Source organism: Schistocerca nitens, chromosome 3, assembly GCF_023898315.1.
Source record: "Schistocerca nitens isolate TAMUIC-IGC-003100 chromosome 3, iqSchNite1.1, whole genome shotgun sequence".
In the NCBI taxonomy this organism is placed as follows: Eukaryota; Metazoa; Arthropoda; class Insecta; order Orthoptera; family Acrididae; genus Schistocerca; species Schistocerca nitens.
Window position 1 is genome coordinate 246,390,975 of NC_064616.1, and position 15,890 is coordinate 246,406,864.

General features: G+C 43.4%; 1 protein-coding gene across 1 annotated transcript in view; it reads left to right on the plus strand.

The window, feature by feature from the left end:
• LOC126248203 (uncharacterized) overlaps window positions 1-15,890 on the plus strand; it is a 988,540-nt gene that overhangs the window by 517,124 nt on the left and 455,526 nt on the right. Inside the window, exon 5 of the mRNA XM_049949008.1 lies at window positions 3,319-3,520. Coding sequence (XP_049804965.1) covers window positions 3,319-3,520 — 202 coding nt within the window. The remainder of the gene's footprint in view (window positions 1-3,318; window positions 3,521-15,890) is intronic.

A 15,890-nucleotide genomic window follows, 5' to 3' on the forward strand; every position in this document is an offset into this window, starting at 1 on the left:
TGGTAGAACGATGGGTTCGATGACGGTTTGGATGTACCGTGCACTATTCAGTGTCCCCTCGACGATCACCAGTGGTGTACGGCCAGTGTAGGAGATCGCTCCCCACACCATGATGCCGGGTGTTGGCCCTGTGTGCCTCGGTCGTATGCAGTCCTGATTGTGGCGCTCACCTGCACGGCGCCAAACACGCATACGACCATCATTGGCACCAAGGCAGAAGCGACTCTCATCGCTGAAGGCGACACGTCTCCATTCGTCCCTCCATTCACGCCTGTCGCGACACCACTGGAGGCGGGCTGCACGATGTTGGGGCGTGAGCGGAAGACGGCCTAACGGTGTGCGGGACCGTAGCCCAGCTTCATGGAGACGGTTGCGAATGGTCCTCGCCGATACCCCAGGAGCAACAGTGTCCCTAATTTGCTGGGAAGTGGCGGTGCGGTCCCCTACGGCACTGCGTAGGATCCTACGGTCTTGGCGTGCATCCGTGCGTCGCTGCGGTCCGGTCCCAGGTCGACGGGCACATGTACCTTCCGCCGACCACTGGCGACAACATCGATGTACTGTGGAGACCTCACGCCCCACGTGTTGAGCAATTCGGCGGTACGTCCACCCGGCCTCCCGCATGCCCACTATACGCCCTCGCTCAAAGTCCGTCAACTGCACATACGGTTCACGTCCACGCTGTCGCGGCATGCTACCAGTGTTAAAGACTGCGATGGAGCTCCGTATGCCACGGCAAACTGGCTGACACTGACGGCGGCGGTGCACAAATGCTGCGCAGCTAGCGCCATTCGACGGCCAACACCGCGGTTCCTGGTGTGTCCGCTGTGCCGTGCGTGTGATCATTGCTTGTACAGCCCTCTCGCAGTGTCCGGAGCAAGTATGGTGGGTCTGACACACCGGTGTCAATGTGTTCTTTTTTCCATTTCCAGCAGTGTATATATGTGTGTGATGTCCTTATGTTAGTTAGGCTCAAGTAGTTCTAAGTTCTGTGGGACTAATGACCTCAGAAATTAACTCCCATAGTACTCAGAGCCAATTACCGCAATGCCCAGTACTCAAACAGTTTATACATCCATAAACACTCCATCCCAGCAGCAGTCATGGATATCATAAAACCTATTTACAGACACCTGGCAAATCTTGAATTACTGACGTGTCTGCATGGACAGACTCAAAATCCCAATGAGTCGTTCAATAATATTGTATGGAATCGCTTACCAAAAAAAAAAAATGTTTTTGTTTGAATGAAGACACTAAAGTGGGTGGTCAGTAGTGCTGTTATTGCTTCAATGATGGGAACCTTGGTAGGGTGAATGTGCTACAGCATATGGGAATTAATCCTCGAACAAACTGCATCAGAGAACTTGAACGGATGGACAAGATTCGCATTGATAAAGCAGTGTATGCAGCATAGTTGGCCACTAACGAGTCCAGAAAGAAGAAAATAAGAAAAAACTTGGAAAAAAGATCAAAAGGCTGATATACAGTATGGTGCAGGGTCCTTCTTAGTGACTAAAAATAAAAAATTAAGCATATATTTAGCTACAGTCTTTTGAAACTTTAGAAGCCGCTCCTGAAAATTTACATGTTCTGTTGCCTTTTTCCCTAAATCTCAGAAACCACTTCGAGTTGAGTATTCAAATTTTTAGGGAGTAATAACATACATATCTTGAGTTTACTGAACTAAAAGAAGAACGTAACATTATGTATAATTAAAATTATTTAGGATAACGTACAAAAAGTACACCACATTTTAACTGTGTAATTAAAAAATTGTATTTCCGAAAGCAGTGGCTGAAATGCAATTATTGTAATTGACTCTGAACATATAGTTTAATGTTCTATAAAAGTTTAATGTCAGTGGTTACAGTGGTTCCTGAAATACAGGGAAGCCAAGTCATAAATTTAACGTTGTCGCGATAGGGCGTTCCAACTCACCTTAACCCCACAACCAAAGATGACTAGCGTCATAACTTACCGGCAGTGAAGTTGTAAGTAGACTGTTTAGGTTTTTATGTCGGTAACGCCACGTAGCGCTCTGTATGAAAATCACTGACTGTGCTGTGTGCAGTCTGTGGCTGGTTTGCATTGTTGGAATATTCTAGTGTTGGGCAGTTGGATGTTATGACTTTTGAACACTATTAAGGTAAATACATTATTTGTTCTCTATCAAAATCTTTCATTTCATATGAAACGTCGCCTTAGAAAAAACCCCTTACGTTATTTGATTTTCAAACAGCTGAGCAAAACTGAACGTACTCAGACATTTCTCTCTTTACTTTCACAATAACATATACCTTTCATGAATCACTTACCTCACAAAAATCTTCGTTACTCGAACTATTGCAATACAGCGAGCGCCAATACTGCCAGCTAAAGCCGGCCGGAGTGGCCGAGCGGTTCTAGGCGCTACAGTCTGGAACCGCGCGACCGCTACGGTCGCAGGTTCGAATTCTGCCTCGGGCATGGATGTGTGTGGTGTCCTTAGGTTAGTTAGGTTTAAGTAGTTCTAAGTTCTAGGGGACTGATGACCTCAGAAGTTAAGTCCCATAGTGCTAAGACCCATTTGAACCATTTTTTGCCAGCTAAATAAAAGATTCTAACTACTGAAGGCACTAACTACTGATAGGCATAGTTAGCAAATGAAAGATTTTTATAGAGAACAAATAATGTATTTACCTTAATAGTGTTCAAAAGTCATAATATATATATAATCAGTTCATGACATCCAGTCTTACAAATTTACTGTCTCTGATGGACACACGTCCAGATCATCCGCTCTCAAAACTCCGCCATCTCTCTCCCCACATCCACCACTGCTAGCGGCTCACCTCCAACTGCGCAACGCTACGCGCTGTTCACATCCAACTGCCCAACATTAGAATACTCCAACAATGCAAACCAGCCACAGACTGCACACAGCACAGTCAGTGATTTTCATACAGAGCGCTACGTGGCGTTACCAACATAAAAACCTAAACAGCCTACTTACGAAGTATTAACTAACAACGTGTGACTAAGTGCCGCTAACTCTGTCCCTCTGTGAGAAAACAGAATTCTCAGAAGAATTTAAGCTATGCCCTCTGATCCTATTTATAACGTCACTTACAAGTGCAAGTAGACCGTGACTCTTTAAAAACTTGCCCGTTACGAGCTTTTCTCAACATTTCTTTCCTCCTGCCTCCTGCGCCGTTCCCTATTTCAGGCGAGTTCCCGTATGTTTCTCTCACTGGCAGTAGTTTTTTGTCTTTGGCATAAGATATAAGCATATTGAGGCTTTTGCAGTGCTTGACGTGGAGTGTGGTGTGTTTGCAGCGGCGGGGCCCTCGACCGAAGCGCCACGGGCTGCCGCGGCGGCGTCCGCGGACGATAGCAGCTTCCTCCGGCACCTGGAACTCGAGCCCGCTGATACGGTACTCACAGGGCCCGGGAGAACGCCCTTCACAACAACTCGCAGGCTTACTCGTAAAGGCGGAGTTGGTTTTGGATTCTCTGTTGCTTGGACACAACCTCCTAGGTTTCTCTGACTTATCACGTATTTTTCTTCCTGCATGGCTATTAGCAATATACTGCAGATAAAGTAATTGTTTCACGTAGCCAGTAACGTTCCAGAGGTTTTTTCTGGATGCTACTGCTGTATCTGAAACGTGCATTTAATAAAACCTTTGAACATTCAAAATTAGACTATAGAGCTCGAGTAGAAATGGTTTTGCTATCTAATGAATAAATATATATAACTTGAAAAACATTTGTGGTTTAAATATTTCATCTGTAATTTCTTTCAAAATATGGCATGCATGTTAAGAGTGGATAGTACCACAACTTGTAAATGACTAAGTTAGTTAAATCATATATTTTACTAGATAATACTTTATACTTGTAGTTACCTTCTAATGTAGTGAGAAACCTAATTGTAGAAAACTATCTTAGTTTTATGACTGAATTTGTTGTGTTGGCTTAAGAGCCAACACCGTGTTACTAGAGGAGGCCGAAATGCACGCGCTTTAGCTCACGCAGGCTGGCGTGAGGAGGGAAGAACTATGCTGACGTGAGGTCTGGAACATGACAAGGAATTAGAATTCAGAAAGCGGACATAATTAGTTTGATACTTAACTTTAATCCATTAATGATGAACGTCGCTCTTGAAGGTACATGAGTCACAATATTATCTGTTCAGAAGACATAGTAACTAAATATGGCGCCTTGCTAGGTCGTACCAAATGACGTAGCTGAAGGCTATGCTAAATTGTCGTCTCTGCAAATGAGAGCGTATGTAGACAGTGAACCATCGCTAGCAAAGTCGGCTGTACAACTGGGCGAGTGCTAGGGCGTCTCTCTAGACGTGTCGTGTGGCGGCGCTCGGTCTGCAATCACTGATAGTGGCGACACGCGGATACGACGTATACTAACGGACCGCGGCCGATTTAAAAGCTACCACCCAGCAAGTGTGGTGTCTAGCGGTAACACCACAGAATTTATACGTAAAATTTCAACGTTTGCAAATTATCCTACATAAACGTTTGTATGATTCATATAGGGGGAGTTCCCGATTATAGGTTACTTTTCTTTATGAGTATATTTGACGTACTTTATTTCACGCTATGTTAAATTAAAATACAGTTTCACATGCCACAAACATTCCAGTACAATATATCTTACCAAGGTTTTCATTATTGATATTATTTTGGTCACAAATGTGCATTATCTGATTTATGAGCATTTCGGTGTTTTTAAATTCAGGTTCCTATTATCGGATAGTAGTCAGGATTAAGTACAGTTCCATATAAGAACAAACATACATCATCTTTTAAGCACTTTTAACAGATAACATACAAAAACCTTACTTACACAACATAAAGATGTTATTCATTTGTTTACCGCGAATTACTTGCTTAATTTATTATAACGATGGCAACCTTGGTAGGGTGAAAGTGCTACAGCATATGGGAATTAATCCTGGAGCAAACTGCATCAGGGAACTTGAACGGACGGAAAAGATTCGCATTGATAAAGCAGAGTATGTTTTCCATGATTTTCATCCCGTCTTGGCAACGCCAGAACACAATTCATGCTCCCAACGAAGACTTTTTGTGCAACGGATCCACTGTTCGCCACTTGTGTCTAATTTGTAAGCGTGATTGCAATATAGGCACGCCTCTTCCGCACTATCTTCCTCATCAGTGGAGACGAGAGGAGCACAATCATCCTCAGATGAGGAAGAAGATAAGTAACTCTGCCTTTTATTTCCTTTTTTCTGTCTTATTGCAGTCGTTCTTGATGCTGCAGCTGTTGACCTTTCCGAAGATGACCGTTCTGACAGGGCTCTAGCTGATTTTGTGATTTATGGATCTGGTTTAGGCCTAGGCGTATCTGTTGGGCCTTGTAATCTAAACTTTTCTTCAAGCGATTTCTTCAAGCAATTTCTTTACCAGTGGGACGTGCTGTTGCATTTGTTTGGCTGACTGTTGGAGGTGGACGTACATAGATAAACAGGCTAAACCCGTGGTTCCTATACTTCTGTAGTTTCCGACGCACTTATTATTAAACAAATTTCCACTGCGGTCTAAGTAAACAGCTGGTCAGTATAACGCAAATGCAGGGCGCAGTTAATGCGTTTAGGTTAGAATGAAAATATGATAATAAATGAAAGATGTATTTTTAAGTCGCAGGAAACTTATTTGGCAGCTTTATCATTCATGGAATAAGTAGAATGGATTCGCTTGTCGTCCACCGTACAACTTCCCATATCTCAGAATCGAACTAGATATAACTACAATCATTTCCAGTTCCACGTTAATTTTACCAAGATACTTGCTCTCTGTTATAGCGAAAATCGGAAACCCAGCATCGTGCAAGTAAGCTTATAGAAATAGACTTGTATTCGTTGAGTTTTACCACCGAGCAGCAGATACTCCTCTTTTACTGCTGTACAAAAACTTGAGGTACCATACTGCCAATTTCCGCCTTCGGTGCACTGTGGCAAGGCAACTCAATAACAGTTTGTTCTTCTGGAGGCATAAATTCAGATGGATCTATGACTGTAAATGGTCCACAAATTCATGGGAATTAGTCGATAGTATAGGCTTAACAGCGTATCTGCAGACCCTTCGATGAGCTGTGACAAGCGATATTTAAAAGGAGGTGTTATATTGCCGGACAAATGCACGGTATTTAAATCACACGCTGGTACAATAAGGGAAAACAATCATCGACAGCATTTCGTTAATGTTTGTTTTCTGTAGTTTTTATCTAAAAATTGAAATATTGTCTGTTAATACTAAAGTACACTTTTATCATCCTTACAGCGAGAAATTCAACGTATTTTCAAAGCTATCATATAAGTATACTAGTTTAAATTAAAAATTATTTCGGCATACTGGTTTTTTGTACAAAAAAAGCGTATGTTTCTTGTCGTAATAAGGAACGTACGAGAGAATACTTCTCACTAGAGAGCCGTTGTGAATTGTGTACAATTGAGTTGTACAACAAAGGTGGCAATAGTATAATAAAGACATGTATTCGGCTTACATATCCTCACACAATATTCTGATAAACCTTGCACTTACTGGTCGAGCTTTACATATTTCACTATATATTGTATATAAAAGGCAGTGAAATATGTAGTAGGACCGCACTAAATTCAGAGTTCTGTTTTGTATAAAGACCAGCAAACCTTGATAACATCGGACGATCACGGTTAGTACAAACACCAATGTACTCTGTCCTCTTCAGACATAAATGTGTTCTCACCCTCGCCCACATCTTGCGTTTTTTTACTTGCAGCGATAATTTTACAAAAGAAAAATCCCGTGACAATTACTTTTACGTCTCAGAACCATGTGCAACAAATTAAGTGCGCACCATTATTATTATCTGTGGCTTCATCAATCTGCAACCCAAAAAGAGGTCCCTGCCCTTATTTTAGTGAATAATCTTTGATAGGAGGTCGGAAAAATGGATTTTGGATTCTATCTTTTCTTTACGCCGACTGTAGTTATTCATTAAATTACCTCTCACGCCGTATAACATGGACTTGGTTGAACACTCTGATCTCTTGGTAGACACGGAGTGAAATTTACTCATCTCGTATTGTCTTTGCGTCGGTCATAGCATGTGCAATGTCTCGCGAAGCCCTGCTGAAGGCATCTCGTGGTCATGCGGTAGCGTTCTCGCTTCCCATGCCCGGGTTCCCGGGTTCGATTCCCGGCGGGGTCAGGGATTTTCTCTGCCTCGTGATGGCTGGGTGTTGTGTGCTGTCCTTAGGTTAGTTAGGTTTAAGTAGTTCTAAGTTCTAGGGGACTGATGACCATAGATGTTAAGTCCCATAGTGCTCAGAGCCATTTGAACCATTTTTTGAACCCTGCTGAAGTTACCTATTAAACTCCGCCAAATTGATAGCCTAAGGTGCACAACGGAAATCACAATGGCTTCAACAACTGCAGACTGGTGTTCGATTTACACTGAGGTGACAACTCATGGCTATATACACATATACAGATGGTGGTAGGATTGCATACACCAAGTATAAAAGGGCAGTGCATTGGCGGAGTGTTATTTGTAGTCGGGTGATTCATGTGAAAAGATTTCCCACGTGATTATGGCCACACGACGGCAGTTAACAGACTTTGAACGCGGAATCGTAGTTGGAGCTAGACGCATGGGACATTCCATTCCGGAAATCGTTAGGGAATTCAATATTACAGGAGTGCTCTTACCAGTATCACGAGAGTACCAAATTTTAGGCTTTACTTCTCACCACGGACAACGCAGTAGCCGACGACCGTCACTAAACGAACGAGAGCAACGGCGTTTGGGTAGAGTTGTCGGTGCTAACAGACAAGCAACATTGCGTGAAATAACCGCAGAAATCAGTGTGGGACGTACGACGAACGTATTCGTTAGGACAGTGCAGCTAAATTTAGCGTTAAGGGCTATGGCAGCAAACGATCTTTGGTAAGAGCACGACATCGTCGGCCGCATCTCGTGGTCGTGCGGTAGCGTTCTCGCTTCCCACGCCCGGGTTCCCGGGTTCGATTCCCGGCGGGGTCAGGGATTTTCTCTGCCTCGTGATGGCTGTGTGTTGTGTGATGTCCTTAGGTTAGTTAGGTTTAAGTAGTTCTAAGTTCTAGGGGACTGATGACCATAGCTGTTAAGTCCCATAGTGCTCAGAGCCATTTGAACCATTTTGAACCACGACATCGTCTACAGTGTCTCTCCTGGCCCCGTGACCACAGACGACTGGAAAACCGTGGCCTGGTCAGATGAGTCTCGATTTCAATTGGTAACAGCTGATGGTAGGGATCGAATGTGATGCAGACCCCACGAATCCATTCACCCTAGTTGCCAACAAGGCACTGTGCAATCTGGCGGTGACTCCATAGTGGTGTGGGCTGTGTTTACATGGAATGGACTGGATGCTCTGGTCCAACTGAACCGATCATTGAGTGGAAATTGTTATGTTCGGCTACTTTAAGACCGTTTGCAGCCATTCGTGAACTTCATATTCCCAAACAACGATTCGCCATGTCATCGGGCCACAACTGTTCGTTATCGGTTTGAAGAACATTCAGGACAATTCGAGCGAATGATTTGGCCACCCAGATCGCCCGACATGAAACCCATCGAAAATGTATGGGACATAATCGAAAGGTCAGTTGTCCACAAAATCCTGCACGGGCAGCACTTTCGCAATTATGGACGGCTACAGGCAGCATGACAGTATTTCTGCAGGGGGCATCTAACGACTTGTTGAGTCGGTGTCACGTCTAGTTGCCGGGCAAAACTAGGTCCCACATGATATTAGGAAGTATCTCATGACTTTTGTCACTTCAGTGTATATAATGCAAGGGGCGTTCAGTAGGTAATGCAACACATTTTCTTCTGAAAGCAGACTGGTTTTATTCGGGATTCCAGTATAATCTCCGTTCAATGCGTCGGCTTTACGACACCTTACTGGGACGGCGTGTATTCCCGTATGGTACGACTCTGCTGCTTGCTGTCACAGCCAACATCCGACTGCATCAGTGAGCCGGCCGAAGTGGCCGTGCGGTTAAAGGCGCTGCAGTCTAGAACCGCAAGACCGCTACGGTCGCAGGTTCGAATCCTGCCTCGGGCATGGATGTTTGTGATGTCCTTAGGTTAGTTAGGTTTAACTAGTTCTAAGTTCTAGGGGACTAATGACCTCAGCAGTTGAGTCCCATAGTGCTCAGAGCCATTTGAACCATTTGAACTGCATCAGTAACCTCCCAACCATCGACGTACTGCTTCCTGCGGAGTGCATACGTCATTGGACCAAACGGAGGTGTGAGATCCGGGATTTATGGTGGATGAGAAAGAACAGTCCAATGAAGTTTTTTGAGTTCCTCTCTGGTGCACAGTCTTGTGTGGGGCCTTGTGTTGTCATGGAGAAGGAGAAGTTCATTTGCACATTTGTCACGACGAACACGCCCAAACCATTCTTCAATTTCCCGAGTATAGCACAATACACTTAAAGAGTAGATCGTTGTACCATGAGGATCAAGTAGAATAACCATTTCAAATGCCCAGAAGACCGTCACCATGACTACTGACTGAGGGTGCGGCTCTGAACTTCCTTTTTTTCTGAGGAGAGGTTTCGTGGCGTCACTGCATGGATTGCCGTTTTGTTTCTGGTTCGAAGTGATGAACCCATGTTTCAATGCCTGCGACGATGTTCGACAAAAAATTGGCGCGCTCAACCTCGTGATGCGCAATCAATTACGCACAGATGTTCCTTCGTTGCTTTTTATGGTCTTCTGTTAGGCAGAGAGGAACCCGAGACGTTCAACTGAGCAGCTAGGTGCTTGATTGTGATCCGTCGAGCACCTGGAATGAGAATGTCCGCACGTTCCAACATAGCAGGAGTCACAGCTGTGTGCACCGACTGGCACACGGGAGATGAGACAGGTATGCGCGACCTTGTTGCGATGATGATAGACGCCTCGCCCAACGACTCGCCGTGCTTTTGTTCACTGCCAGGTCTCCGTAGACATTTTGCGAACCCCTATGAATATCCACGATGCTCGAAACTCAATGACAGCTCTCAGCTTTGAACGCAACTCAGTTGCAGACGCCGTTTTGAAGGCTACTTACAGCGCCGTCACATATCGAAACTTCATGATATTATAGGGCCTGAAGTGCGAATATTCCACGACGTCCCACAACAAATTCTGCGTTCTTTCAACCGCAACTGGCCGACAAAATTGTGTTGTGTAACTTATTGAACGCCCCTCCCACATAGCGGAGCAAACTAAACCCTCCTGAATTCTGTATGGCAAGAAAATCTTATCGGAGTTTGGTGGCGCTGATCACTAATTTTCCAGAAATAACCGGGGAACGCGAAGCGTGAGAGAGACTAAGTCTATCAGTAGTTCATACAATGTCAAATAGACATTTATTACACTGATGTGCTGTTACTACGCAAAAGCAATAGATCCATTATGCAATAGATATTGATTCCCAAACAGTTCCTTTCATGCATATTTGGGGAAAAGTTAATGAAACACCTTAGTGTAATCACTAGTAGAGACATCTCAAGACAGTATTAGGATATAAATTCCCGGCGAGGAATGAATAATTCTATGCCATGCCTCAAGTGATCACTCGCACTGCAGGAAACTACAGGAATTACTAAACACAATACCAATACAAGAAAGCCCATTGGTCAAAGTGAGTTTACAAAGGATGGGAAACAAAGTTCATACCTCCCGGTAAAGGTGCATTAACTCTGATGAATCTCGATATAGTCAAATACTACTATAAAACAGAGGTTCAGTTTGTTCAGGAGAATTAGCACTATGCCATCAGATAGGATTACTGAGGTTAGAAATCAAATTCACAGCCAAGTCATGAAAATGAAACGATTCGGATAAAATCCAATTCATGTAAATATTTCCATAAGTACAGGAGTTCGTTTTATTAAATAAATTTAGCACATTCCAACCATAGTGTTCCTTAATAGCAAATCACCGATTCTGTTACACATTGTGGTTCGAACCACACAAAAACAAGTTAAACCTAGAAGACATATGGTAGTGAAAATAAGATAAGTCTATGGCTTGAAGTGAGTGAGGTCGGTACTGCTATAACCTGAGTAAATGAAATTCTTCTTACGCCTACTAGCATATTTGAAACCACTCAGCCAAACACCCACGTCTCAGAGAAATAATTCAAGATTTGACAGGGAAAAAGAAGAGATTTCTGATCTTAAAAGAAATAAAATAAGATCGCACTGTCATATTTTCCGAGGGGCACATCAGATCCTCCACTAGACTGCAAAAACATCTGTGAGGCTTTAAACAAGAGGTAACATGGCATGAGACTAGAAATCATAAGAAAGGAGTTACAACAGACCCGTTTCAACCCAAAATAATTTCCTTTTATTTTTTCCAATAATTGCGTATTAGAATTTTCCGCTATGTAATAAATTCTGTGACTGATGATTTAGTCATACAAGGTAAAATAACTTCACTGCAGATTCTCCGTTCATTATATTCATCAAATCAAAAACAGCCACTAGAAATAGTTGTTCTGCGATGGTGTGGGACTTGTTACACTTTGAAACTCTATATGCAATTTTGTATGATGGTAGACAAGCATTATTTGCTACTGAGAAATTCTTATAAATCGTACCATCGCAGGCGATGCTGAACTCAAGAATGCGACTGGCGTTTCCATTACAAATATATTCGATATTACGTCGATCACAAAGCGTGCCATATACCTTACAAATCACTGTGAACGTAGTGAACATATTTTTATTTGCCTTCTCCGTATCCGTTACAGTTGCAGAAGATATCTAATATTGAAATATTTTCGCGGCGCCTCTATAGCATTCCCGCGCTGCCAAGGCGCACTGTTTGGGATCCGCTTTATTGAAGCAACAGGTCACCCTATGTCGAAGCAACTGTCTGCGACCTGATTTTAAACACTCCAAGTCGTGACCTCAATCAGTAATTGTACGTGCGGTTTTAAATGTTTGTAACGGATGTTTTCCTAATTTTTACGTTTCAAAGTGCTCCACATCATTTTACAAGCTACCCGTAAACCGCACCATCTATCCAATCTCATTACATACGCACTACTCCTAACGTATGCACAATGGTCTAACTGCAGCAAGTTTGAAACCTTATTCATGGGAGAGAAGATTTACGAAAACTTCTTGCTTCCAGACTTCAGTACAATTGTTCTTTACTTCAGTGTCACTGTTCCTTACTTCGTCTCATATACAGATTGAAAGAGTAGATTGTGAGAATTCCAGAAAATGTACTACAGCGACAGAAACCGAAAATGTTACACTACGAAGCACCAGTCCGATATTTACCAAACTGTGTGGAGATATTCATCACATAACGGATATTAAATGATTACCCTTTCATTCCGTTCGGGCCTGTTGCCCATAATCAACGTCAGTATGAGGTGTGAGCTCATGAGCACGAGTACATTGATTTTTTTTCTTTGTGATATGGAAGCACCAAGCCTCCCGATATTATATTGAGGAAATTCTTCCCATGTTTGAAACATGTGTTGTGTTAGTTCATGAAGATCGCTGGCTGGAAATCAGTATGAAATTATACACCTTCCCAAATTATCAACAATTACCAAATTTTCATATCCAGTAGCTCACCACACCACGATTCCAGGAATTAGAGATGTCAGGGTCTCGAGAATGGCTGCCTTCGGTGGCCTTTCAGCAGGTCGCCCACGTATGTGTTGAAGTCTATCTGATCGCTACAAACAGAATAGAGATTCATCACTGAACACCACAGAATGACATTCAATGTTTCATTGCCTCTGCCTCTACACCATGTAAGCCACTGTTGTCTATGGCATGGTCTCAGCGGTAACCGACGTAATGCAATCTGCTTCTGGCGTCCGTGGTGAAACACTTCCAGAAACCTCTACCCGGATTTCAGTTGTCATCCGTCTATTCGACGTAGTCAGTCGAACAATCCTACGATTTTATTGTGCTACAGACTGTGTTCTACATCTACATATGTACTCCGCAAGCCACCGTATGGTGCCTGGTGGAGGGTACCCTGTACCACAAGTAGTAGTTTCCTTTCCTGTTACACTCGCAAATAAAACGAGGGAAAAACGACTGTCTATTTGCCCTCTACGAGTCCTAATCTCTCTGCTCTTATCTTCATGGTTCTTAAGGGACATGTACGTTGGCGACAGTAGAATCGTTCTGCAGTCAGCCTCAATTGCTGGTTCTCTAAATTTTCTCAATTGTGGTCCTCGGAAAGAAAGTTGCCTTTCCTTCAGTACTTCCATTTGAGTTGTCGAAGCATATCCGTAATACTTGCATGTTGTTCGAACCTACTGATAATAAATCTAGCAACCCGCCCCTCAACTACTTCTATGTCTTCCTTTAATCTGACCTGATGCGGATGCCAGACTCCCGAACAGTACTCAACAATGGGTCGCACTAGTGGCCTGTTTGCGATCTCCAAAACACATGAACCACACATTCCTAAATTCTATCAACAAACCGAAACCCTACTGCAATCTTTTCATGCTCGTTCCATTTCGTATTGCTTTGCAACATTACGCTTAGATGATTAATCCACATGACTATGTCAAGCGGCGCACAAACTAATACTGCATTCGAACATTATGGGTATGTTCTTCTTACTCATCTGCACTACCTTACATTTTTCTACATTTAGAGTTACCTGCCATTCACCGCACTGACTAGAATTTTTTATAAATCAGCTTGTATCCTCCAACAGTCACTCAACGCCGACATCTTCCAGTACAGCTCAGCATCATCAGCAAACAACCACAGACTGCTGCTTACTCTGCCCGTCAGATCATTTATGTACACTGGTGTCCAAAATTAAAGCAACATACGGAAATTGTGCAAGGTAGCGTTTGTTTTGCAACAAAACAATATAAACAGGTTATAGTAAAGTTGAAACAACGTAAAGACTACAGAACATATATAACGGCAATATTCATAACGGTAGACAAAAATGTTCTTCGTTTTTTCCAACTTAACGTGTTTGCACACACGTTCCAACAACTGGTTAATGTGCTCAGTATGGGGTGTGACCACCTATGGCAGCAGTACAGACCTGACAATGACGGGGCATGCTGTGAATGATGTCATCAATCCCATGTTAAGTAATAACGCCCATTCTTCCTGCAGAGCTGCTCGCAAGTCTTGGAGAGTGGTAGTGGATGCTGACGTGACGCATCCCGTCTTCCTAGTGCATCCCAGACATGCTCTATGGAATTCAAATCGGGAGACCGAGCAAGCCATATCATGCGTGCAATATCTTCCGTATCCAAGAAAACATCAACCACCAGCGCTCTACGAGGTTGAGCATTATCATCCATCAGTATGAAACCTGGCCCCACATCACTTCGCAACAACCGCACATAAGGCCCCAAGACCTCATCGCAGTGCCTGACCGCAGTTAAACCTCGCCGAATCACGTGTACAATTTCGTGAAGAGGTTTTCGAGTGGTCAACGCAATCTCTGTCCACAAAACTAGTGAAATTCCTCGATATCGGTCTCTTTCTACGATATTTGGGCCCCGAAATCGCGTCCCACGTTCCACCCAGTTGCGAATCCGTCGAGAGTCACTCTTCAGAACAAATCGGGACTCATCTGTGAAAAGAACATTGGCCCCCTGTTCTACCGGCCAAGTCGATGTTAACGACTCCGCTATAGACGTCCCCTTCTGTGAAGACGCGTCAAAGATACACACACAGTCGCCACGTCCGAGAAACAACAGAATGATTCACATTAAGCCTTCAGGCCACATCAGTTTGCCACTGTCCTGCTTCCATTCTTCCTATGGCCCTCATCCGTAGAGAGTCTGGTAGACGCACTCTCTGTGCCATACTCCAACGCATGTGATAGTGCACACCTCGATTGTGGATGTGCGATTACCCAGCAAAAGCTAACCTATTTGATAGATGTCCTGACGTCATCGTTGGTGTGGTTGTCCATTGACCGGAATGTCATCTTCCGTGCAGAACACGATCGTACGGACATCTGATGACAGTTGGTATTATTATATCGTGAATTAGACGCAGGACATGGAAACAGCGGTTTGTTGCTTTAATTTTGCACACCAGTGTATGTAGAAAACAACAGCTGTCGTACCACACTTCTCTGGGGCACTCCTGACGATACCCTTGTCTCTGATGAGCACTTGCCGTCGAGGACAACATACTGGCTTCTGTTACTTAAGAAGACTTCGAGCAACTCACATACCTGGAAATCTATTACGTGTGCTTGTACCTTCGTTAACACTCTGCGTTGTGACTCTGTGTCAAATGCTTTACAGAAATCGACGACTATGGAATCCCTCTGTTGCCCTTCATTCATGGTTCGCAGGATATCATGTGAGAAAAGGACAAGCTGAATTTCGCACGAACGATGCTTTCTAAAACCGAGCGGATTTGTGGTCAGAAGGAAATTTATTGTATTCGAACTGAGAATATGTTCAAGAATTCTGCAGTAAACCGATGTTAAGGATATTGGTCTGTAATTTTGCGGGTCCGTTCTTGTACCCTTCTTATGTACATTAGTCACCTGCGCTTATTTCCAGTCGCTTGGGACTTCCGCTGGACGGGAGATTCGCAATAAATGCAAGCTAAGTACGTCTACATCTACATCTACATCGTTACTCTGCAATTTACACTTAAGTGCCTGGCAGAGGGTTCATCGAACCATTTTCATACTACTTCTCTACCATTCCACTCTCGAATGGAGCGTGGCAAAAAGGAACACCTAAATCTTTCCGTTCGAGCTCTAATTTCTCTTATTTTATTATGATTATCATTTCTCCCTACATAGGTGAGTATCAAAAAAATATTTTCGCATTTCGTAAACAGATCTCGCCGCAAAGAA